Genomic DNA, 24,209 nt, shown 5'->3' with positions numbered 1-24,209 from the left:
GCAGGAAAGAGCAGGACAATTTTTTCAATAATATATTAATTATAGAGACACAGTCCCTTTTATATTTAGACAATTTGACAGGTGTGCATGTCATTTAATGCGTGAGGACGCCATGGAAGTCTTTTGCTCCATCTATATTTTCTGGATAGATCTCCAGAGTGCTTCTACCATAGCAAAAATGGGAATTCAGACACAGCTATTTTGCTAATTGGCAAAATTAACAGCAATACTTTACTGCAGGCCCTAAAATTTAATCACATGATACACCTGCTGCTAAAATTATTTGAAACATTGTTGTCATTAGTACCTAGGAGATAAATGTCTATAAATAAATGGAACTAAATGTATTTTTTAAAAATACTTTTTAGAGTGTTCTGTGGATAATTTCAGGGCTCAGTATGGAGACATTATTAATAGGGACATACTATACATCAGTATGTATCATCTGGCCAGTTATACTGTCTCAATTCTTAACTAGTATCTGCGTAGTAGTAACCCCAGAATTTTTTTTTGAAGTTAATGTATTATTATTTTTTGAGACATTGCTAGTGCTAGGGGTTACAAGTATATCCCAGCAAACTACATACATATAATATCTGTATGAATCTAAAATAAATAAATAGATTAATTAATTAATATGACAACTATAGCCATATTATGCAAAATATTAATAAAAAGGGGGAAGATGCATGAAATATTCTATCTATGAAGAGTATACAATGGAGGAGTGGTGCAGGAAAAGGATAGTGAAGAATAGCAGGATGAAAACTCTAGTGAGGACTATGAAGAAGCCAATATAGCAAAAGATCATGTAACAAAAAGAGCAGAAGCCTGACAAACGGAAAAACTCAAGCAGCAATACAAATAAGCACATCATAAAAATTCTGTCCAAAAAACCCAGTGTTGGCATGACTTACGAACTGCAGAACCATTATCTGATTCTGTTAAATTCTGGTTGTTTCTCCTGTTTCTGATTGTAGGGCTTTCTAGTCTCACCCTCAGTCTTGTTGAATAATGAGATCTCAGGCTGGAGCATTCCAAGAATTACCAGTTAGTTCCATTTTGTCACTCTTAACTTTCCTCCTGGTGCTGAAATGCCAGATGAGCAGGCTATCCCTTTCCCATCCCGCTCCCCAGTATACCCAAGAGTCCTTTTAGTCCCGTGTTCTTTTTAGCCCCAAACCATATGCTTGGCATGAAAGTGCAAAAAACTGCAGACATCTCTGCAAGGAACACTTTGTCCTCAAGATTTCCATCTACCTTCCTCAAAGGGTATTACTAGGGCCTCTGCCTAAAGAATGCATGTTCCTGTATCAATTGTATTTTTGACTTTTTTTTTCCTATGTAGATCCTAAATATCTGTAGCTTTTTCCTCCTGCTGCTGAATACTAGAGCTTGTATTGAGGCCAAGCATTTTTCCATTGTAATCATGGTATCAATGAGTAGCTGGATTTTTTTTCTCTTACAGCTCTGTGAGTAATGATTAGTGGTGACTGTATCACAAGGGATATCAGTGTCTTGGGATGCTGAACAATTTGACATCATGTGGTAAGCCATAACAGGGACAACAAAAGTAGTTTTCCATTCATTGGATGTTTTGGCCTCCCAGATCTGCAATGACTCTTGACTTGGAACGTAATTTCATTGCCTGTACAGTTAGGAGAGATCCTTGTCCTCTCATCTTCTCCCCTCTAGGTGCTGGAAGCTGAGTCATCAGTTTTGCTGTGGACCTTACCTAACAGAATTGCCTTTCCTCTGGAAATTGTTCAGTAAGCGAATGAGGAGGCTGCTCATATCATCAGCTGCATGAGAAGAGATACTGTGTGGGGCTTGAGGTGAGATACTGCCCTTACAGCCCTCTTTAGAGAGCTAAATGAGCTTTCTCCCAAAATTTAACAAATTGAATGAGAGAAACATCAAAGACCACTAAGAAACTTAGAAATAGTTAGTTAAAAATTCTAAGCAAGTTCCATTCCTGGAGGGGTGGGTGCTGGAGTCTGCCAAATCAGGTTATGGGAAAGGTACAGGTGGAGCCGATCCTATTCCATGGTGGGGACATGCAGTACGTGCGTCTCCTGAGACACTTCCAGGCCTGTTTTCTCCACTGGCATCTTGAAGAGTGACAATTTGGAGGGCTTCTCTCCAGAGAGAGGAGTCAATGCAGACAAGGAGGAAAGGTCTCATCTCTCTGCTGGTTGCTGTGGAAACAGGCAGCATCCCACTGTGAAGACAGTGTGATACACAGGGGAAAGCTCTGAGGGACATCACAAAGACAATTAATTCCTTCCAGCTCCTACCTCAGCCTGGCTCTGGTGCTGCTGTCTTCCTTCCAGCTTCTTCTCTTCCTTTCCTGATTCTCTCCTGCTCTTTTATTCAGCTCAAGTCCCACTTCTGTTCTTAGTGGAACTCTCTTCTCCCCATTCCTTTTCTCTTCTCATCTCTTTCCTGTACCTTTTCCTCCTCATTTCACCCCATTTCCCTGCGTGAACTCACCTTGGTGAAGTTCCTCCCAGACACAATTACAGACTGATTTTCAGATGCTTTTTCTTTCTACTGAGACATGGGGAGCAGGGCAGTGTTCCCAGTACAGTTCAGCCTTGGCAATATTATTACCAGGTTCTGTATTTCACAACACCCAGATTTGCTCTTACAAGAAAACCTTGCTATGCTTCTGCTTCATCCCAGTTGTGTCTGTTGGTGCCTCCTTCCACAAGTTCCTTTGGCACCCAGTTTCCCTGAGGCAGACCTGCAGCAAAGAATTCTGGTTCTCTGTAGCACCAAAAATACCTTTTCTTTGCTTCAATAAGGGGACTGGTCATATCTGGTCATTTTGATACATCTCAGTACAACATGGTATCTGATTTATTTCAGAAACATGTTGTACTGAGTTTATCTCATTGCTTCACAACTCCAAGAGATCCATAAATATTCTGAGAACCCAGGAGGTCCCAGACAAACACTTCCTTGTAAGTTGTTTTTGTAAAAGAGAATATTGACTTATCTAGTATTTTGCTAGCTTTAATTTTTAATTTTGAATAGATTGGGTGGTTATTTTGCTGTTCATTGTGGAGAGAAGTTAATGATGGACTACAAATATGGTTGTGTTTGTAATCCTGTGCAAAAACCATATTGTCTAAAGATTATTCCCTTATAAAATTACCATTAGCTTCATTAACAGTCTTTTTCTTTTGTTGAGCATCAATTCACAACAATTTTCTAACAGGCATTTTCATTATTTTCTGAAAGGACCACAGGGTGGCAGAATCATTAAAAATATATCTACTGGACACAGTTTATTTCATAGATGGAAACAGACGGGAGTTGGGCAGCCCAGAGCAGCTGCTGCTGGTGATGATGCCAGTGGAGCTGAGTGACACCGTCAGTTTGCAGCATCTCTGACATCTCACAGCAATGGTGGCACAACCGCAGTGCACGGTGCCTGCCGGCCGCGCCCAAGAGGCCTGGCAGCCCAAGGAGCAGCATTATTAGCGGGTGTTCCTCAGGCCCGGCATGTCTATGTGCTGCACAGCCTCACGTAACAACAGGATGTGATGTGGTTAAGGATGGAGACAATGCTGAAACCTCTGCTTTGTAGACTACTGTTTGACAAAGACTGCTTTTTCTTTCTTAAAAGCCTCGTAAATCACAGAGGAGCATGATTCTGTATCTCATGGCAGCAGCTGTTTGACATCCTGTCAAACTGTTTGCATCTGTTCCTGCCACCAGAACCACATATCCACAGATATGTGCGCACTGCATGCTTGCACCCACCACCCATCCCAAACCCTGGTTGTGGTGCTCACTCCAGGGCACAGAAGAGCAAGGCAAGACCTAAGGCAAGGTGTGCCCCATCCAGTGTGGAAAGAGCAACAGTCAATGGAAGCTCGGGCTGAGAAGCAGGAATAGGTGGCAAAGGACTAGTAAGGAACAGTGTCTTAGACTGAATCTTAGTTCTTAGGTTTTGCCTTTGAAAGGAGAGGAAAAAAAACCAAAAAACGTGCCTGAATGTTCAGGGCTGGTTACAGTGCAGAATCAAACCTTCAGTTCAAGCCACAGTGGTTTCAGCAAACCTTTTTGATCTTGCAACGAGACATCGGAGCACAGTAACACAGATAAAGCTGGGGGACAGCTTTCAGGAGCTGGGTTTTACCACCTAGCTAGAAGGTGTTGTCTTAACATTTGAGATGTGGTTTAGAAAAGTTCCTTTTCAGCTCTTAGTCACACTTCCCAGCTGACTCACGCCTCTCAGCCCGTGCACTAAGCTGGATACTACAAAAGCCATGGACTACAATCTCGGCTAACATACAAAGTAGATATAGCTCAGGCTGAATGAGTTTATAATTGCTATATTTAAATGCAGAATTAATTAAGGAGAAAACAAACAAAAAATAAGTATATATGAAATCTTCAAAGACTAAGACTTCAGACAGTTTTACAGGTACTTTTTGAATGGTAAATATTTTTGTGATGCTCAAAATTAGAAATATATTTCAAAACTACTGAATATATGAAAAAAGAGGAATTAGAAAATATTCCAAGTATAATAGATAAGTAGATGTTGTGGTTTAATTCCAGCGTGGCAACTAGGATCATGGTAGCTGCTTGCTTACCCTCCCACACCCATGAAATGGGGGAGAAAATCAAAAGGGAAGGGAGAAACTTGTGAGTTGAGATAAGAACAGTTAATAAGACAACAACAACAACAATGTACTACCACTACTAATATATATAAAATAAGTGATACTCAGTGCAGATGCTCAGAAACTCTGATCACACCAAACAGCCAGTCCTCAAAAGGAGAGCATCCCTGGTCCCAAACAGCTGATCCCAGCAAGAGAGCAGAAAAGGCACATGGCAAACAGGCCAAAGGCTGACTGCAAACCAGCAGAACAGCAAAAGGCTGAATTCCAACCAAACTCCAAATAGAGCAGAACAGAACCAAACTCCCAAACAGAACCAATCAGCCAGAAAAGCTGGCTCCAGCTGAATACTGAGCCTGACGCTAATATTCCCATGGTAGGGAATATTGATCAATCTGGATGTCAGTCTAGGTGCTGTCCTGTTTGTGCCCCTTCCCAGCTGCTTTGCAACTGCAGCTGGAAAGTTGAGAAAAGTCCCTGGTCTTTTTCACCACAGCCAAAATATCGGTGAATTCTTAAATTCTTTTCATACCAACTCAAAAACATAGCTAGCTACTGGAAAGAAAGAAATTAGGTCTTCTCAGGCAAAGCATGGGAAACCTAGCATGTTATCATAGTATTCTCACAGTAAATCCAAAACAAAAGACAATGCTAGCTACTAAAACGAGAAGTTTCTAACTGTATGAAGAAAATTAACTTGATTTTACCTAAACCAGCACAGTAGAGGGGCTCAAGTATATAGAACAAATGGCATCACTGGCACTGGGTAGTGCAAAATGCTGGTTTAGCAGACTGCACCGTCAACTTGAGTTACTGAGTCTACTGCTCTGATGTGAATTTCTGATCTTCTATCTTATTGAAGCTGAGTTTTTTTTGATAAAATATTTATCTGTTCACAGGAGCAAGCACTAAAACATGTACCCATCACTTGATTGTGCTTTAGCCATCAGTCTGCACAGGAGTCTTGCTATCTCTGTCTGACCCAGTGATTGTGTGAACATTCAAAATGAAATGGAAAAGTTGAGTAAGGACAGGCTTAGAAAGCCCCTTTCAGATTGTCTCTGCATATCTTAGGATCAAAATGCCTTTTTCTCTGGACTTCAGCTCACTATTATAACAACTACCAGCTCAGTGACACATGATATGTAAGAATCTGAACAGATGACAGTCTCACTCTAATGCTGAAATTTTGGACATTCTGATAAATTCCTCCTGTTATGTCACCATGGTTGCTTTTGCAGGAACTTGGATGTTACAATAGAAAAAGAGAAGTTTAAAACATACCATTTTTTTTTCCTGAAAACTTACTAACTTTTCCTGTGGTTTATCACAAGACTAAAATTAGCCTGGCCAGATGCATTCAGTCCTTTGAATCACACAAGCCCTGATTCTTCTGACCAGCTCCTAGCAGGCAACTTAAATTGTTTAAACTTAGAGCAGCAAATGAGCAGCAATGAATGTAATCTGTGCATTGCCAAGAATGGGAAACACTATTGTATGTAGCCTGAAAAGAGGAGGGGAGGCTGGACAATACCTGGTAGTTCCTCTGGTTTCCCTTTGCCAGGCCCCCAGTGCTAAGGAAGTGAACCAGTTGAAATGCAAAGACAAGTGAGCTCTCTTTGCAAATAAGCATGGGAATAAAGAAAACAAACCCCATGCTAATTTTCCATTGGTGTTGCAAGACCTACTTAAATGAAAAGACAACTTAAAAGCCAAAAACAGAGTTTGTGTTTGTCTTTCTCAGTAAGAGAGGGACCAGTCTTTTTAAATCTCATGTTTACATAATGCTGGCTCTTATACAAAATATGTTAGGAAAAAAAACCTGTTAACCCATTGAACAGCTCACCTGCTGATGCCTTTTCTCCCTCAAGTGCTTCATCACCTTTTGCATGAGGTGATCAATGCCTTAATTATTTGTCTGATATTTTCCTGTTTAAAAAGCTTTAGTCATCATAGCAAACAACCTTATATGAGTCTCAGGAATAATGCTATAGGAGAAATGAGAAGCACACACATGAATATTGGTAATTTTTTCTTATGAATGTCTCATGCTAAAATAAGCTTGCAGAAAATTAATTAGACTACAGAATTAATTTATCAAATCTCAGATTAATTTACCAAATCAAAACATAAGCCACAGATGCAATATTCTTAATTCACTATGTAAACATTTAGTGTTTCACCACTTGGGCATTTACTCAGTGAGATAAGAAAGTTTATACAAATTACCAGAATGTTTTCTAAAATTGGTACTCTAATACAATGTCCGCCTTCACACATGATGTTACATAGAGCGTCATGACCTTGGGGGGTCCAATGCATAGCCCTATACCTTACTGCATGCCAGAGAGCCGCCAGTGTCATCAAAAGTCACTGGAGGACACTTGAGCTTCCCCTCCTGCCTTTGGTACCAAATCTCCACCAGACCTATGCACCTATTCTTACTCTTTTGATGTTTTTGAAGAGCTGATGAGTTTTAAAAGTGTCCCAGGGCTTAAGCTCAAGGATCTCTCATGCTCTTTGCTGAGGAATGCCTTACTGTTAGCTACCTACCTTCATCTCCCTTAACTCCAGCCATGCTAAGGTAAAATCCAAGTAACTATTGATATTTAAAATCGACACCAACTCCTAAAATTGGTCCTATATTTATGAAAATAAATCAATCCACTTCCTGGAGGTTACCTCAGAGGAATGTTTATTTCCCTCTTGCTGACAGGATTTCAGGCTCTGTACATGCTGTCCTGCCTTTTAGAAGAGCATCTTAGTCTTGGTGGCCAGTCTCCCCTCAGAGGAAAGGTCAAGACAATTTAATCTTTTGCTACACCTTATGTTCTATGCCAATCTGTACATTAAAAACAAACAAACAAGCAAGCTACAAGTATCTTAACAGCTTATTTTACGCAGCTCATTACTGGCTTTTGACTGAAACGTGACCCTTTGGGGTTATGTTAATTAGGCATTTTTGAGTGACAGCAGGCTTGAAGTGACTGATACCCAATTCCCTCTTCTTAGCTGCACTGTAACGGTAAGAACATGTGTGAATATGTGTAAATAAATTACAAATGGCTTATCAGTGCACAAATGCACTGTATATGCCATGTATAATTATTAAATAACTCAGTACAGGAAATTGCACTGGCCTGCATTTTCCAAGTTGCAAGACTATGCAAGGAAAGATGTGCATTTCAGGCTGCAGTTCCACAAGCACTCAGACTCAAGCCGATAGCTTGTCACCACCCGAAGACAGTTTCTTCCCCCTTTTCCTCTCCCGCTTCCTCCTCTTTTGTTCCTGCTACAAGCTGCCCAGGCCTACTGCACCTCAGTGCCAGCTCTGGCACTCCGTGGACCCTACAGCCATCTGTGTAGCTCTGCTCACTAGCCCAGGAGAAACTGTCCACCTTCTGGTACTCTTCTGCCTGTTTCGTGAATTGAATTGCAGCAAGCAGGGGTCTTAGAAATGGGAAAGTTAGCATAAGACACATTGCAGATTGTGGTGTTGGAGCAAAGAACGGTGTATCCCCCTTCCAGCAGCAGTGAACAGCTGAATCACAGAATCATAGAATGGTTTGGGTTGGAAAGGACCTTAGAGAACATTCAGTGTCAACCCCCCTGCCGCGGGCAGAGACACCCTCCACTGGACCAAGTTGCTCAAATCAGCCAAACTCCAGTGATGGAGCTGATGGCTTACTCAGAAATGTTCTGTAGTGTACAATGACATTCTCTTGAAATTGTCTTTTCTTGATAAAAATTACCGTGTAAATACTTTGTCCTAACGATAAGGTCAAATGAGCCAGTTGTTTCAATTCCCTTTTTGTTTCCAGCTCTGTGAATCTGTACTTTCTATGTTTGCAGTGTGAGTGGAATAAGAGGGTGTTTGCAAGTGTTCAGATTAAATGCACGTCTTCCAAATGTACAGCAAACAAGCTCAAGCTGTAGTTTTTAGAATCCTAAGGTGTTCTCTCTCTGGCCCATACCATGAATGAAATGAAGGCAGATTCTGTTTTGCTCCCTTTGCTGTGGATCTCTAGTGCTGAGACCCACAAACGTGCTCATAAAAACGACTCTACTGGGTTGAACCAAAGGTCCATACAGTCCAGTATTCATCTCAGTGGCTGTAAATGGATGCTTAGGGAACAACAGAGAAAGCATATATGAAGTGTCTTACAAGTGCTTGCCTAGTTTCTAATTATTTTAGAACAGGGAATTTCCTCAGCTGGATGGGGCTGCTGTCTGCTTAGTAACCCTCTGCATCTTTCTTTCCAAGTACTTGTCCATTTTTTCCTTGACTACAAGTCTATTCTTTTACAACCAGAGCCTCCTTTGGTAACAAATACTGCAAGTCTACTATGGGCCATGCAGAGAGTCACCTCCTTCCCCCTGTCTGCAGCCTGGTTACTACTACGTCCATGTGATGCCGTCTTTGTTCTTCTCTTGGTCCTGAAACGATGGTCTTGGTCCTGAGTCGATGACAATATTGCAAACACTTAAGCGTATGCAATTTCCATGCACGCACATTACATACAGGCAGAAGTAAAGGCAACGAGTTGGGCAATCAAGGTACATCTTCATTGCACATGGTTGTAAATGAAAAAAAACAATGTTTGGACCACTGCAGAAGATGCTTCCTGGACTTAAAAACAAAAAAAAATTTACAAACAGTGCTCATGACCTTGCAGTTGCCATTGCCAAAACTAAATGCAGAGAGAAGTGCTCCTCTGCCCTCCCAGGGATTCTGCATCCGCGGTCACCGTGAGACAAAGAGGTGAGGTGGACCAACGTCTGAAATCAACACCTCGGTAGCGGCTGAGCAGAGATCAGGACGGCGGGAGGGCAGCAGCAGTTTTTGAGAGTGAAAATCCGGATCAATAGGTCCCTCTCTGCCCCCCCGCCCCCCGTATCAATAAGGATCTCCGCCAAGGCGCAGCGCGCACTCCCTGCGCGGCCGACAGAACGTCCCAGAGCCGCGGCCGCGCAGCGCCGAGCAGCGCCCGCCGCGCAACCGGCCCGGCTGCTCCCGCGCTTCCCCTCCGTTCAGCCCCGCGTCGGAGTGAGGCCGCGGGGACTTCGCACCCGCGCGAAGGGAGTCAGGGGAGGGGAGCGCTGCGCTGCTCCGTGCGCGGCCGCCTTCTGCACTCCCCTCCCCGAGGCAGGCAGGGAGAGGAGCGGCGGGGCTCCCCGCACCGCAGCGGGACCGCCGGGGAGCCGGGACGGCGGCAGCCGCTTGGCTGGCAGCCCCCGGCGGGGAGCCCGCCGCTTCCCGCGGGGACAGGCAGCGCCGACCCTGCCGTGTGACAGCCGGGGGGGGACGCTGCTGCCTCGGCGAGCCTGGCTGCGGCTGCAGCGGCTGCAGCCATGTGTTTCTCCGCCTGCCTGTGACACAATAACACGGGAAGCGGTGGGGGGGATCCGAGCCTACCGAGGGGAAAAGTGACCTGCCCCGCTCAGGTGAGCCGAAGCGGCGGGGGGCGCCGCCGCTGCCTCCCCACCCCCGGCGACAAGCTCTGCAGCCGCGGGGGGCGGGCGGGAGGCGGCCCTGGCAGCTGCCAGCGGGGGCGGGCGGCGGGTCCACGGTTCCCCCTCACCCGGCGGTGCGGTGCCCGCAGGCCGGCGGCGATGGAGGAGGGCATGAGCAGCATGCAGCAGAAAGCGGCGGAGCTGGAGCACATGGCCGAGGTCCTGCTCACCGGCGAGCAGCTCCGGTAAGCGGTGCCTTCCCCTCGCTTTGCCGGTGACATGTACCCGGGGGTCAACAGCAGCCCCCCTGCAGGCGGGAGGGGTCTCTGAGGGGCGGAGGGCGAGGGTCTGTTCTGCATCGGAGCACCTGACCTGCGTCCAGCGCGTCGCCGGACTCGGGCACCGCGTTCCGCAGCGAAGAGGAAGAGGGGAGGTGGCAGCCGGCGCTCCGAGCCCGGGGCGGTAAGTCACCCCCTCGGGGGTCTTCTCCCCTGGGCACCTTTGCTCCCCTGCATGGGACAGGAGGCGTCTGGGGAGAAGGCTGCTGGATCCCTTAAGGGATCAGGCGACGCGGAAGGAGAGGTGCGTCTTTAAAGACTAAAACAAACAAACAAACCTCAAGCAATAGTGTTTCAGTGCTCCAGCGAGAAATAAGCAGAGCGCGGGGAACCGCTCCCGCACGAACTCCGTGTGCGCCCCGGCCCCCGCTGCCGTGCGGGCAGCGACCCTGCAGAGGTGCAGCTTGTTCTAAAGGCTTGTTTTTATTTTGCATCAGCTGGTCCCAGCAGATGGAAGGGGATCCCTACAGTTAGCACCAGCAGTAATTAACAGTGCCGTGTGACTGAAGTTGCGTGCAGCACAGAAACTGTTAAAAAAAGTGCTTGACTCAGTTCTTATTTTCTATGGTGTATTTAGTGTGCCATCTGTACCCATACGCTACAGAGGAGAAAAAAAGGAATTTTAAAGCTTTCAGTTTGTTGATGGAATATCTTGTGATTCAGGAAGAAAAGTCCTATTGTAATTATGTGTTACATGTGTAACTAGAAAGAGATTGTGAAGATATTTTCCCAGTAGTTTTTGCTTAAATTTTCTTCGATTTTTTTTCTGAAATGCCAGATAAACACTGCAAAATGGTAGAAATGTTGCTTGATTTGAGAGGTGCCATCATTGCTGCTAGTACAGATATTGACACTGTAGATGTCACATGTGGATGTGACACTTGAGACATGGTTTAGTGGTGGACTTGGCAGCATTAGTTTAATGGTTGGAGTTGATGATCTTCAAGGTCTTTTTCAACCTAAACAAGTCTATGATTCTGTGATTTTTACTGGTTGCATTCACATGATAAGGACCATTGCCACCTTTTGATGCACACCAGTGATATCCATGTTTGCACAGTAAAGGTAGTTTTAGTGGTCTGGCTCCAGAACACACCAGTGTCTGTTCCAAGTCTGAATTTCCTCTTCAATGTAGCTGACTGGGTGCACTGGCATGGATGTTCTGTAGGGTGGACTTAGTGCCCAGTTGATCATCCAAGTCCCTGATAAGAATCCTGCTGTTCCTCATTTCTCTCATTAGAAGTTGAAGATTCAAGGATAATACAACCTTTCTATTAAGATCATGTTAAGTCTGTGTATCTCATAGTTAAATGTAAAAGCACAAGCTTCGAAATCTTTCCCTAAGGAGAAACCTGAGGAAATTTCAACAAATCTGGCTTCTAGGATCAGCTCAGTAGTCTCACAATCAGGGGTGACATTTGTCATCTTACTTATTAAGATAATGAAACATGGTGCTGTTCTTTGTATCTGCAGATACAAAATAATTATTCCCCATCCCATGAAGTCACCTATGGACATTCCTTTGCAAATCTGTAGGAAGTAGCCTAGATCTCCTTGGTCTGTGCTTTTATGAATAGCCCAGCCTGCATAATGTCTAGTTACCTCTGAATGGGGAGATCTGCTCTTCCAGTGACCCTGTTCCTACTCCCCACTCCTGTCTGTGTAGTCCCACCTCTTCTCTTTTGTCTGCTCATGTACTTATTGCACTTCTTGGGAGCAGATCCAGCGTGTCAGTTCGGTGGGCAGGTTAGTTTTCTGAACTGCTGACTGCCAGAACCCACAGGAGATTGTTGCTGGGAATGTGGAACAAGGAGCAGGAGGAGGAGGTAGTAGAGGAGAAGCGAGACCTCCTATATTGGCAGCAGTGAGCTGTTAGGTCAGTTGGAACTATCGCATGAAACTGCACCCAAAATTGTCTGTCTTCCCCCAATTTTTTGTTAGCTTTGCTCTGTTTCGCTGTTGGAATACTCTGTGAAAAGGGTTAGTTTTCTTCAGTTTTCCAGACCATAAAAGCAGCAAAATATGCAATAGAAAACTGGCTGGTAGACAAGTTTTAGACAACCCTGCATTTAAAGTTTCCCTTTTCCTGTCCAAGATAAGTGTATAATTGTTAAGGCTAAATGAAAACGTGGAGGGTTTTCAGGATCAAAGACAGGCTATCTCAGCAGCCCTTGGGGCAGGCAAACACATGATAGGAAACCAACACACACATGCACTCAAGGAAAATACTGTATGCTATTCTTAGTGATGCTTGCAAATGCAAGATAAGCCCCCAGCAGGAGTGATGCAGCCAGACAGGTGATTATGTGTGTATTTGGGTGAAAGTGCATATGAGCAAGTGTTGTATACTGCAGGATGAACACATTACTTAGGAGTAAAAGTGTAAAACGAAACTGTAAGCATGGTGTTGCTTACGTAAACCCAACCAAATGTAGGTATTTAAAGCACTCTCGTACTAGACCAAACAGCACATGTCTAAACTCAAATACTTATGAGAGCTGCTTGATTTAAATTCCTTATGGAATTCCTATTGCCTGTCTCACCCCAGCCTCATGTGTTGCTTCATAGCCCCCATTCCTGTGGCCTGTTTTTTGCACATCTGTCCCTCTCTGGCAGGGACTTCTTCATTCAGTGAGGGCTGAAGTCATCTGAGTAGCATCTTGGTAAGCCTGGCTTTGCATGCTGGCAGTCCTGGCAGTGGGGATGGGAGGCCTGTGCCCCCTTCACCTCCTCAGGCAAGTGCATGCTGGCTAAAGGAGGGAGAGGAGGAGCCCAGAGAGTTCTTTCCTTCTCCTTGTAACTGTTCCTTGGTTGCTCGTGATCTGTATTTTTCCTTTGTGAAGTCAGGAGCCTCTGCCCCGGTCTGTGCTATGTCAGCTGGCACCCGGGGACCTGGCTGCTGGGACGTTCTGGGTCTTGACTTGCACCCATCAGCTTCAGTCATGGTGTGGTTTAACCCCAGCTGGCAACCAAGCCTCATGCAGCCACTCGCTCACTCATCCCTGGTGGGATGTGGGAGAGAATTGGAAGGGTGACTGAGAGAACTCATGGGTTGAGGTAAAGGCAGTTTAATAGATAAAGGAAAAGCCACGAATGCAAGCAAAACAAAACAAGGAATTCATCCACTGTTTCCCATGGGCAGGCAGGTGTTCAGCCATCTCCAGGACAGTAAGGCTCCATCACATGTAACAGTTACTTGGGGAGGCAAAAGCCATCACTCCAAATGTTCCCCCCTTCCTTTTTCTTCCCCCAGCTTTATATGCTGAGCATGACGTCACACGGTATGGAATATCCCGGTGGTCAGTTGGGGTCAGCCGTCCCAGCCGTGTCCCATCCCAACCTTTCATGCACTCCCCGCCTCCTTATTGTCAGGACAGTACGAGAAGCTGAAGAGTCCTTGACTGCTTAGCAACAACTAAAACATCCATGTGTTATCAACATTCTTCTCATACTAAATCCCCAAAACAGCACTATACCAACTACAAGGAGGAAAATTAACTCTATCCCAGCTGAAACCAGGACAGGTAATGAGCAGTGCGTGGGAGATGAAGCTGTGATGTAAATCATGGTCCATAGGTGAGGTGATTTCACAGTATCACAGTATCACAGTATGTTCGGGATTGGAAGGGACCTCAAAAGATCATCTAGTCCAATCCCCCTGCTGGAGCAGGAACGCCTAAGTGAGGTTGCACAGGAACATGTCCAGGTGGGTCTTGAATGTCTCCAGAGAAGGAGACTCCACAACCCCCCTGGGCAGCCTGTTCCAGTGCTCTGTCACCCTTACTGAGAAGAAGTTTCTTCTCAAATTTAAGTGGAACCTCTTGTGTTCCAGCTTGATCCCATTGCCCCTTGTCCTATCATTGTTTGCCACCGAGAAGAGCCTGGCTCCATCCTCATGGCACTCACCTTTTATATATTTATAAACATTAATAAGGTCACCCCTCAGTCTCCTCTTCTCCAAACTAAAGAGACCCAGCTCCCTCAGCCTTTCCTCATAAGGGAGGTGCTCCACTCCCTTCATCATCTTGGTTGCCCTACGCTGGACCCTCTCCAGCAGTTCCTTGTCCTTCTTGAACTGAGGGGCCCAGAACTGGACACAATATTCCAGATGGGGTCTCACCAGGGCAGAGTAGAGGGGAAGGAGGACCTCTCTTGATCTACTAACCACCCCCCTTCTAATACATCCCAGGATGCCATTGGCCTTCCTGGCCACAAGGGCACAGTGCTGGCTCATGGTCATCCTGTTGTCCACCAGGATCCCCAGGTCCCTTTCCCCTACACTGCTCTCTAATATGTAATTTCCCAACCGATACTGGAACCTGGGGTTGTTCCTGCCCAGATGCAGGACTCTACACTTTTCCTTGTTAAATTTCATTAGGTTATTCCCCGCCCAATTCTCCAGCCTGTCCAGGTCTCGCTGGATGGCAGCACAGCCTTCTGGCGTGTCAGCCACTCCTCCCAGCTTAGTGTCATCAGTAAACTTGCTGATAGTACACTCTATTCCCTCGTCTAAGTCGTTAATGAATATATTGAATAATACTGGCCCCAGTACTGACCCCTGAGGTACTCCACTAGATACTGGTCTCCAACTAGACTCCGCACCATTGACTACCACTCTCTGGCTTCTCTCCTTAAGCCAGTTTGTAACCCACCTCACTACTCTATCGTCTAGACCACACCTCTGCAACTTAGCAACTAGGATGCTGTGGGAGACTGTGTCAAAGGCTTTACTGAAGTCAAGGTAGACCACATCCACGGCTCTGCCATCATCCATCCACCCTGTAACATTCTCATAAAAGGCTATGAGGTTGGTCAAGCATGACCTACCCTTGGTAAAGCCATGCTGACTGCCCCTAATAACCTTCTTATCCTTGATATGCCTTGAGATAGCACCAAGGATAAGTTGTTCCATTACTTTCCCAGGGACAGAGGTGAGGCTGACCGGTCTATAGTTACCCGGGTCCTCCTTCTTGCCCTTTTTGAAGATTGGAGTGACATTTGCTTTCCTCCAATCCTCGGGCACCTCTCCCGTTTCCCAAGACTTCGCAAAGATGATGGAGAGCGGTCCAGCAATGACCTCAGCCAGCTCCCTCAGCACCCGCGGATGCATCCCATCTGGACCCATGGATTTATGGATGTCCAGTCTATTTAATTGCTCCTTAACCCAGTCCTCATCAACTAAAGCAAGCTCCTCCATTGACCTGGCTTCATCTGGGGTCTCAGGGGTACAGGGCTCCCCAGGACAGCCTCCGGCAGAGTAGACAGAGACAAAGAAGGCATTCAGTAATTCTGCCTTCTCTGTATCTTCCGCCACCAGGGCACCCACCCCATTCCTCAGTGGGCCTACATTGCCTCTGGTATTAGTTTTATCCGCTATGTATTTGAAAAAGTTCTTTTTGCTGTCCTTGACCCCTCTCGCCAGCTGTAATTCTAAGGAGGCCTTGGCTATCCTAGCTGCCTTCCTACATCCTCTAACAGCAGCCTTATATTCTTCCCAAGTGGCCAGCCCCTGCTTCCATGACCTATAAACTCTCCTCTTCTGCTTGAGCATACCCAATAGATTCCTATTCAACCACGCAGGCCTCCTGGCTCCCTTCCTTGACTTCCTACGTGTGGGGATGCTCTGATCCTGAGCGCGGAAGAAGCAATCTCTGAATGCAATCCAGCTCTCTTGGGCCCCTTTTCCTTCAAGCAGTCTTGCCCATGGGATTTCCCCCAGCAATTGCTTGAAAAGGCCAAAGTTAGCCCTGCTAAAGTCCAGGAAAAAGAAACAGGATTTTGGAAAAAGAAACAGGATTTTGAGCTATGTTTTAGCTAACATGGTTAATATTTACATCTGGTAGTGTCCTTTGCCTCTCTATCCAGTAGCTGGCTGAGCGAACGTCTAAGTCTTTTGGTTAATAGAAACATATTTTTTGAAGTGAAGTCTTCTGAAGTTTGTCTCTTGGTAAGCCTTTAAATTATCAGGCTGACAGCCATGAAACAAAGCTGATGATTTCAGAAGCATGGCGCTTTGGGATGGACCCTTAGGCAGCCTCTTGCTGTTGTGCAGGACACTAAGAAGAGCAAGGCGAGAGCTGCGATGGGCACAATCCAGCTGCAGGCTCTCCAAGCACCGACAGCCCTGCAAGGACAAACTGCTGGGGCTCTGGCTGCTGCCTGAAAACCCAGCTCTACCCTCTGTTCTGCTGCAGCTTCAGAGACCCTATAGCTGTTCAGTGGTGAGCTCTTTCTTTGAGGATGGCTGCAACAGAGCCGCCCTAAAGGGCTCCCTAAGCTGCAAGTGATGAGTATGGACCTGCCTCCTGAAGAAACTGGGAGTTGTGCTTGAGAGGATCATGGGACCTTCCTTGGGACTGAGAGGGCCCTATGAAGATTCTGCCTTGCTACGTTCCTTCCTGCAAACACCTGCCCAGGGGCAGCCCTGGGGAAAAGCATGTCCCTGAGCTCCCTCGGTCTGGCTGCATGTGCCTGAAGGAAGGTGTCACAACCTTGGTGCTTTGGAGAGTCATCGCTGGAAGCCCAATAATGAGGATGCATAACGCTACTACTGAAGTCAATTAGAGTTTTATCCTAAGCAGAACAATTTCAAACTCGTTTCCCTCTCGGTTGAAGGCAACACGTTGTGCCACTTTCAGCGCAGTTTGGCAGGATCCAAATATCTCTCTCTTGGTTGGAGCATTAACTTAGAGCTGATCTTACCTCTGGCAACCAAAAGCAGTTTCAATGGGCATGTTTTGAAATACTTGCTGGCTGCCTGGCTCACAAGTCAGGGGTGTCTGAAATCTTCTTTCTGTGCTAATTGTTTCTTGATGCCAGATTGTCATCAAAATCTCGTATATTTTTCAAGAGTCCCAAGTCCCTCATTTCTTGCAGAAAATGTGCCTAATCATTCAGGATGTCTTCAAGCTTCAGTTGACCAAACAGCAATATTAAAAGAGCACCTTATTTTCTTTCTTTTTTTTTTTAATATCAGAAATTGTCATTATGTATATGGTGCAGCAGGTGTAATTTGAATGACATTTAATGCCTCTATGGATTTTGTATACCTCTTGATCACTAGTCATTGCAAGAAGCAACACCTTTCCCGATTTACAATTCTGTTAAATAGTTGAGTAAATACTTAGGAAACTTGTCAGATGAGCCAGTGATTTTGATAGAATAATCCTAATAATTCAGCATCTTCTTTCCTTCTGATTAGGGAAATATGAGGCATGTTTCTTAGAGATTATTCTTTCTTTTGGAAGAGACAAAATGCAAGATACGGTTCAACATAAATTTGTTTGCCTTTTTGTCAGAGTTTGTATGTGAGTTTCGTCTTACAAAAGAGGTTTGACATGGTAAAGAGCTGTATGTTTTGAAGCAGGAGAAGCCAAGACGCATTTTCACTGGTCTTCCAAAGGTCTCACTTCAGGAAAATTATCACTTTAATAAAACTTCTCAATATATTGGAGTGCATAACTTTCAGAGTCATTAACTTCTGCAGGATTATAGCACCTGCAGGTCCATCATTTTATTTATTTATTTATTAATTCTGAGCAATAAATAGTCAACCTTTTTCACAGTGGTAGGGTTCAAAAGTTCATTGGCATGCTAAGGTGCAAAGAACTCAGGGCACATAATGATAACAGTTTCTAGAGAAATGTAATCAAGACAGCCTTAGTGTTAGTGTATTGTTATAATATTTAAAGATATAAACCATATAGCTACATAGTTTATTAAATGCTATTACTGTGCTTGAAAGTATATTAACAGTGCTATGATGTGCTACTAAAACTGTGTAAGCTTTTACGCTAAAAGAAACATAAGGATTTAAGATACAGAATTGTCTAGAGGTCACTGTCTCTAAAGTCAGGTCCTGACCAATCTTCAGATACTAAACAAACATATATGCCATTTTTAGAGATAGAATTCATTAAGATGAGATTTTTTGATCCGCCTAAGCCAATCTAATATTGTACTTCCACCTAAAAGGCTGATGTGCTTTTCCACCTCCTGCACCGTGGTCTTGCGACTTCCTTAGTTCTCCTCCAGTGGTTGCGTTTCCTTTAGCCAAGAGCTACCAGTTGGACTAACCCTGAAAAGATAGCTTTCAGTCACTTGAGAAAGCTCTTCTCCGCTGACTTCTTTGGGGAGATAGGACACAGGAGACTATATCATCAGCTCTCTGCCCAGATCATTTCACTTTCATTAATTTGTTTTCCAAAATAAAGCATTTTCACATTTCTGTGAAGTTCTACCAGAGTAACACACTGAAAGAAAAGCTTTCAAAGTGAAGGTGGGTAAAGCTGCAAAATGACGTGGTTTGAAATCAAGAAAGTTCTCGCTAACTCTACCCTATCACAACACTTTCAATTATATATTTGAATTAATATAAATTATTTTAATTTTATTAAAAACCATACGGTTCTTAGGTTAATATATACATTTTTCTAGAATCTTTGATACCTAATGCACCTTCTTTTGTATTTCAATCTTGCCTATTTATGCTAATTTTAATGACATCGAATCCCATATGTATATATGAGCATGTATGCATGAACAGATATATACATATATAGGTATATATACATGATATATGGTATATGTATTCGTGTATTTATATGTATATGATTCCTGGTCCAGGAATCTCAGTTTCTCATGTCTTTCAGTAAAATTTGTGGTTATGCAACGTTTCTGGAAATTAAGACGTAAGGCTTTTGTTTGTTTGCTCAGTTCTTTCCTTGAAGCTATGCCTTTTCATAATTTAGCCATTCCCATCAACAGCTTTCCTCAAGCACAGCTCAGAGATCAAGTAGTTAACAACGCCTGTGCAAATAGCGATCGCTCTTTTGCTATGTACACAAGAAGGCGGGTGTTGTACGAGTGGTTTGTGCTGTATATTTTATGTATTCCATTCCAGATGGAGTCAATCATTAACTTTCGTCTCAGGTTAGCAGAGATCAGAAGGCAAGCAAAGGATCCTGGAAGTACAAAGCATGTGCAAGGATACTTTTTATTTATTTTGTGTTAGAGGAACTTCCCAGGAAGAGGTAAAGGAAACTGTTTTGATGTTAATGCTCATGCAGGGAAGGCAGAATTAAAGCACCAGAGGCAATCTAGCTTTGCAGTTATTGCATGTTCCTTGCTTCTGTGAGGGCAATGCCGGTAGCCTGGCATTGTGACAGGGAAATCCTCCTATCACTTGCCATTATTATTTACTGTTTGCCTAGGAATTTGAGCTGTTTATCAAGTCCCGGTATGGGTAGGCACTGCATGCGCTGGAGAAAAATAAAGTTCTTGCAAGACAAATGTTGGCTGCAGTTGGGAGCGGTTTCTTGCAGCAGCAGCAGCAGGCTCTGGCTGGTGAGGGAGGGTCTGTGTGAAGCCGTCAGACTCGGGGAAACAAATGAGACTCTGTTGGGATTGGGATTTCTAGATTGGGAGATCAGACAGTGAACCCAAGAGTGGCATCCTGAAAGCACAGAGGAAAGTACTTCCCATGAGTGGAGCTGCAGAGGTGGTTCTGTGTGTGCCAGGGTGGGCGGGGAGCTCTGGGCACCGCGTTCAGAAAAGGGTCTGCGCTTATCTCCCTCCAAAGTCACATCTGTGGAGTGACAGGCTGGATTGAAGCCATGGGAGAGGCCCACCACCTTTCACTGTTGGATAAATGGACAAGGTCTAGGGAGGAATCTGTGCTTCTCATTTCAGTTGAGGTATTTATTTTATCTATATGCTCCAGCACTTTTTGAAGTGTAAAACTTTAAGAATTTCAGTGTTTTCTGTGATCTCAAACTTAAGAAAGTGAGGGATATTGTCACAGTCGCAAATGTTAGCCTCTCCACAGTCCAGCCACATTCCTGACACCCGCTTCTTCATCCCCATCACCGCGTATCCAGCACAGCTCTGGGCTTAGGGTCTGCTCTCAGAAACAGCCGTTCCCTCCTGAGGCTCTGGACCCTCCTACCTTTCTTGCCCCTTATTCTGCTTGTATTGTGGTTGTGTTAGCTCTATTGTCTCTTCCTGGCAGAACTGACCTGTGTGAGTTCTTTTGCTAACTGAAAGATACTTTTTATTTCCTGTGTTGAATGCCAGGGTTGAGTATAGTCATATCCTCACCATAAACCTTTCTGGGAAGAGTTTAAATTGATGAGGAGCTGGCAAAGGGGATGAAAGGCTGGGTAAGAAGGAAGAGCTAAGCAGGTTTGGTTCATGTACATGGTCCGTGAAGAAAAGCTGCATCGAGGCTATTGAGATTAATAAAGACAGAAACTGCAAAGCTTCAGGTCTCAGCAGAACCACTGGCATTCGCAGAGTGAAGGATGCACTTCCCATGTTAGTCATGGGTTGTTATTAGGTTTGTTTTGTTTTGTTTTGTTTTCTCTTCAGCAAGAGCAGAGCATGTAAACCATATATTTTAAACAATTTTAATTGTAAACCACTGGAGTCAACTACATCTTAAACCTATTTGAACACAGTCTCACAAGGATCCTTAGTTACATTGGTTTGATTAAGACTATTGGCATTATAACAGAATGGAGAGACAGATTTACAAAAGCAGTTTTCCTCCACTAACTAGCAGAAGGAAAGCTGAGAAAGGATTTTTAATCAATTTCATAAATATCAACAACAGTCATGACTTGAAATTTTTAAAATCTTTTTTAACTGTTTAGAGGTTTTTACCTTTCCCGTGAATCCTACATTTTTTCTGTGACCTTAGGGAGAAATGACTGTGTTGTGCATATGCTTTTGTTCCCTGCAACAGAAAGAATGAAACTGATCTCAGAGTCAAAGAAAAATAAAATATTTAAACCTACACTGCGTGGAGAGTGCTGTATAGCAGGAATGGAAGTAAAATGATGTGCGATCTTGCTCCTTTATTTTTTGACAACTCTGAAGCATTGAGTTGCATGGAAGCATGGAGAAAAGGAGAAGATAACCCACAGAATGTGTCACAGGCTCACTCAGACTCTAGAGCAGGGCTGTCAAACTCATTTATAACTACTCTTACATTTATACAGTCCTAAAATTGTATTGGGCCGTTTGTAGGCAACTGTGAGGCTGATGTGGCCCCCAGTGAAAATGAGTTTGACACTCCTGCTCCAGGGAAACCTGTGAAGCCAAAGGAGCCTCCTCAGGCAGTGGTCATTAGCAGGTGTGCTGCTGGTTCCCTCTGTTTCTGTTCCTCAGCTCGGCTTTTCTTCATGGCACAGGTGTGCAGGGAGCCAGGTGTGCCTGAACCTGGGGACGTGGAGAGGGGCTAAAAGTTTGGAAGGCTGAAACTTTGAGCTAGCACTGCTGCTGAAAACAGTGGTCCTCTCTTGTACCCACACCGACACGTTTCTGCCTCCTGATTCCCTCCTCTGTGCTTCCCTTCCATTGGAATGGCCTAAACATCTCTGGACCATCACCAGTCAGTCACCTACACTAGAGAAGAGATCAGCAGGGCTGATAGTTTAGTTGGATCATTTCTGCAAACCAGTTTACCCCACAACCATAAAAAAAGCTTTCTTTGAAGAAGTGTGGAGGGGGAGAAATGGGTGCTGGCTTACCCCGTGTCACTGAGCTACAGTTTAAGGCTGTGGTTTTGTGATACTGCAGATCTGGCTGACGGCTGCTGCTGCCCCACTCTTATCGCACTTGCACTGCGCACTGGCGTTCGTCTGGGACCAAAAGTTTAGGGAACTAAAGCAGCTGAAGCCAAATAAGAAAAATTTAACTTTCTAAACAGGCTCAGCATGAGGTCAGACCAGTGCCAGTGCTGGGGTGAGGGGGCCGGCAGAAACATATGGTCAAGGATGGAGAGAGGGAACGGCGGCAGCAGCCACTGCTGGGTGTACTTGACCACCCCCTCAGTGCTTAATTTGCTTAAACTCCACGTGGGTCAAACATTTGCTGGATTCCCATTAAAAAAAATCATACTCCAGTAGAAGACAGACTATAAAAATCATGTTGAGTTTAAGTGCTGGTTGCACATGTTGTTACCAGATAGGAACAGAAACTATGTTTGCAATTTGCCTAGATTATTTATCTTTCAAGGTTTTTATGTTTACTTTCTGCACTTTTGTCAGAGTATTGTGCATAAAGAGATACCAATATTGATATTTCATGTGTTTTGAAGTTTGTATGATGTGATTTATATGACCAGCACATCACAGTGCTACCAATATGACAGCACTACTTCAGAATGCAACCCACTGTCTTAATTATCAGCCCTATAATTTTACAGTGTTCATCATTTGCTTCTTAACAGTGTGTCAATCCAGTAAATGCATTCAGATCTCAAAGGTGCATTTACAAATGATTAAAAAATATGCCTGATTTGGCTTGCTAATTCAGAGCAAATATAGAAGCTGGTTTTCACATAACAAGGCCATAATTCTACCTTTCCTTGCAACTGTGTGGGTGCTTACTGGGCTGCCACAGCTGCAACATAGGGATTTGCAGGGAGATGAGAGTTTTCTGGTTTCTGTGGAAAATCGGGGCTGTAGGTGATGCTTTGGGTTTCACAGCGGTGTTGAGGCAGCGTGTCTGGCTGCTGCTGCAGGAAAGGGTAGCCTCTCCTCACCCCTTCTGTCCATTCTTTGCCTGTTGTCTGTCTTCTGCTTACCTTGTGCCAGCTCCAGAACTCATCAAACCTTTCCCTGAGTGGATTTAACTTACTAACTTGGCAGAAGTGTAACCTAACAATGAGAAAGGGTTGTTTCCTACCTAGTTAGTGACTTGAAGTGATTTACACAGAGGGTCAGAGCCAGCACAGAGGAGATACTGGCATGGTACAATGATGGGATGTGGAGGAGAGAAGAAGAGCAAAGAGAAGGAATACGGCACAACAAGACTTTCTCCTTTTGGTGGTAGAGATGTTAGAGAAATTCAGCTGCCTATGCCTCATTTTGACCCAGACCATAGCCTTGCTTCCAGTCCTGGAGCTGGGATGCTGCACTGGTGTGACTTTGAGCCCAGGAGATGCTCACATGGGTTGTGGGTTGGAGCAGGTTTGCATCCCACCAGCCACTCATCAGTGGGTTGCCAAAACCCATGTGCTGCTCATTTACAAAGAATAAAGAACCAATTTATACTGGGAATCCCCAAGTTCTCATCCCAGAGCGTAGCAAGTCATTATGCAGAAGCAGCAAAGACAGTCTTACTCCCACATCATTTGGTCTAAATGTAAAACAAAGGGAGTGCACATGGATACAGACACAGAGATATTGTGGCTGTTTTGAAACAATTCTTGTCACTGTGGTGACCAGACATGCAGCTTCAGCCCAACACCTGCTTACGTGTCAAGCTTTTGGTACAGATCATAGCAATACTGGGGAGGATTTGGGGGATTACATCCAAACACCTCTGTGGCTGTTTGGGTGAGGATACCTCCTGTGCATTAAGGCAGAAAGCATAAAGATGCTCACTTGAAGTCTTAAAACTGAGTGGCGAAACTGGAACTAAGTGGCCAGTCAGGACAAAGCCAGTAGCAGCTGAGAGATGATGATAGCAAAGGTGGGATCTTGAGAGTGAAGATAAGCACAGTAATACTGAGTTTGATGTGACAGAAGAGAAGGCAGTGGAAGGAATCAATGAGATGGGCAACATGATTGCAATCAAGAGCTGTGGAAATTATCTTTCCAAGAGCATTCCAGCTAGATAAGTGCCAGACAAGATGACATTTGTCAGGGACAGTGCACAGAAGAAGCCTTGAGGTATAAGATAATAGGGAAGGAGAACTTGGAACAGAATTTGAACTTTCTGGGGGAGAGGTATAGCTGTCCTGGAAAGTGCATTGTATGAGGAATCTGCA

At 44.6% G+C, this 24,209-nt stretch overlaps 1 protein-coding gene across 1 annotated transcript in view; it reads left to right on the top strand.

Annotated features, from left to right (window-relative positions):
- Positions 1-10,055: 10,055 nt before the first annotated feature.
- Positions 10,056-24,209, top strand: part of DEPTOR (DEP domain containing MTOR interacting protein) — a 77,279-nt gene continuing 63,125 nt past the window's right edge. Inside the window, exons 1-2 of the mRNA XM_080339942.1 lie at positions 10,056-10,085; positions 10,244-10,339. Of these exons, the coding sequence (XP_080196068.1) occupies positions 10,254-10,339 (86 nt within the window). The 5' untranslated portion in view covers positions 10,056-10,085; positions 10,244-10,253. The remainder of the gene's footprint in view (positions 10,086-10,243; positions 10,340-24,209) is intronic.

This window comes from Nesoenas mayeri, assembly GCF_963082525.1.
Source record: "Nesoenas mayeri genome assembly, chromosome: 2".
Lineage (NCBI taxonomy): Eukaryota > Metazoa > Chordata > Aves > Columbiformes > Columbidae > Nesoenas > Nesoenas mayeri.
Note: the sequence above shows the minus strand (reverse complement) of the source record. Positions and strands in the feature narration are given on the sequence as shown.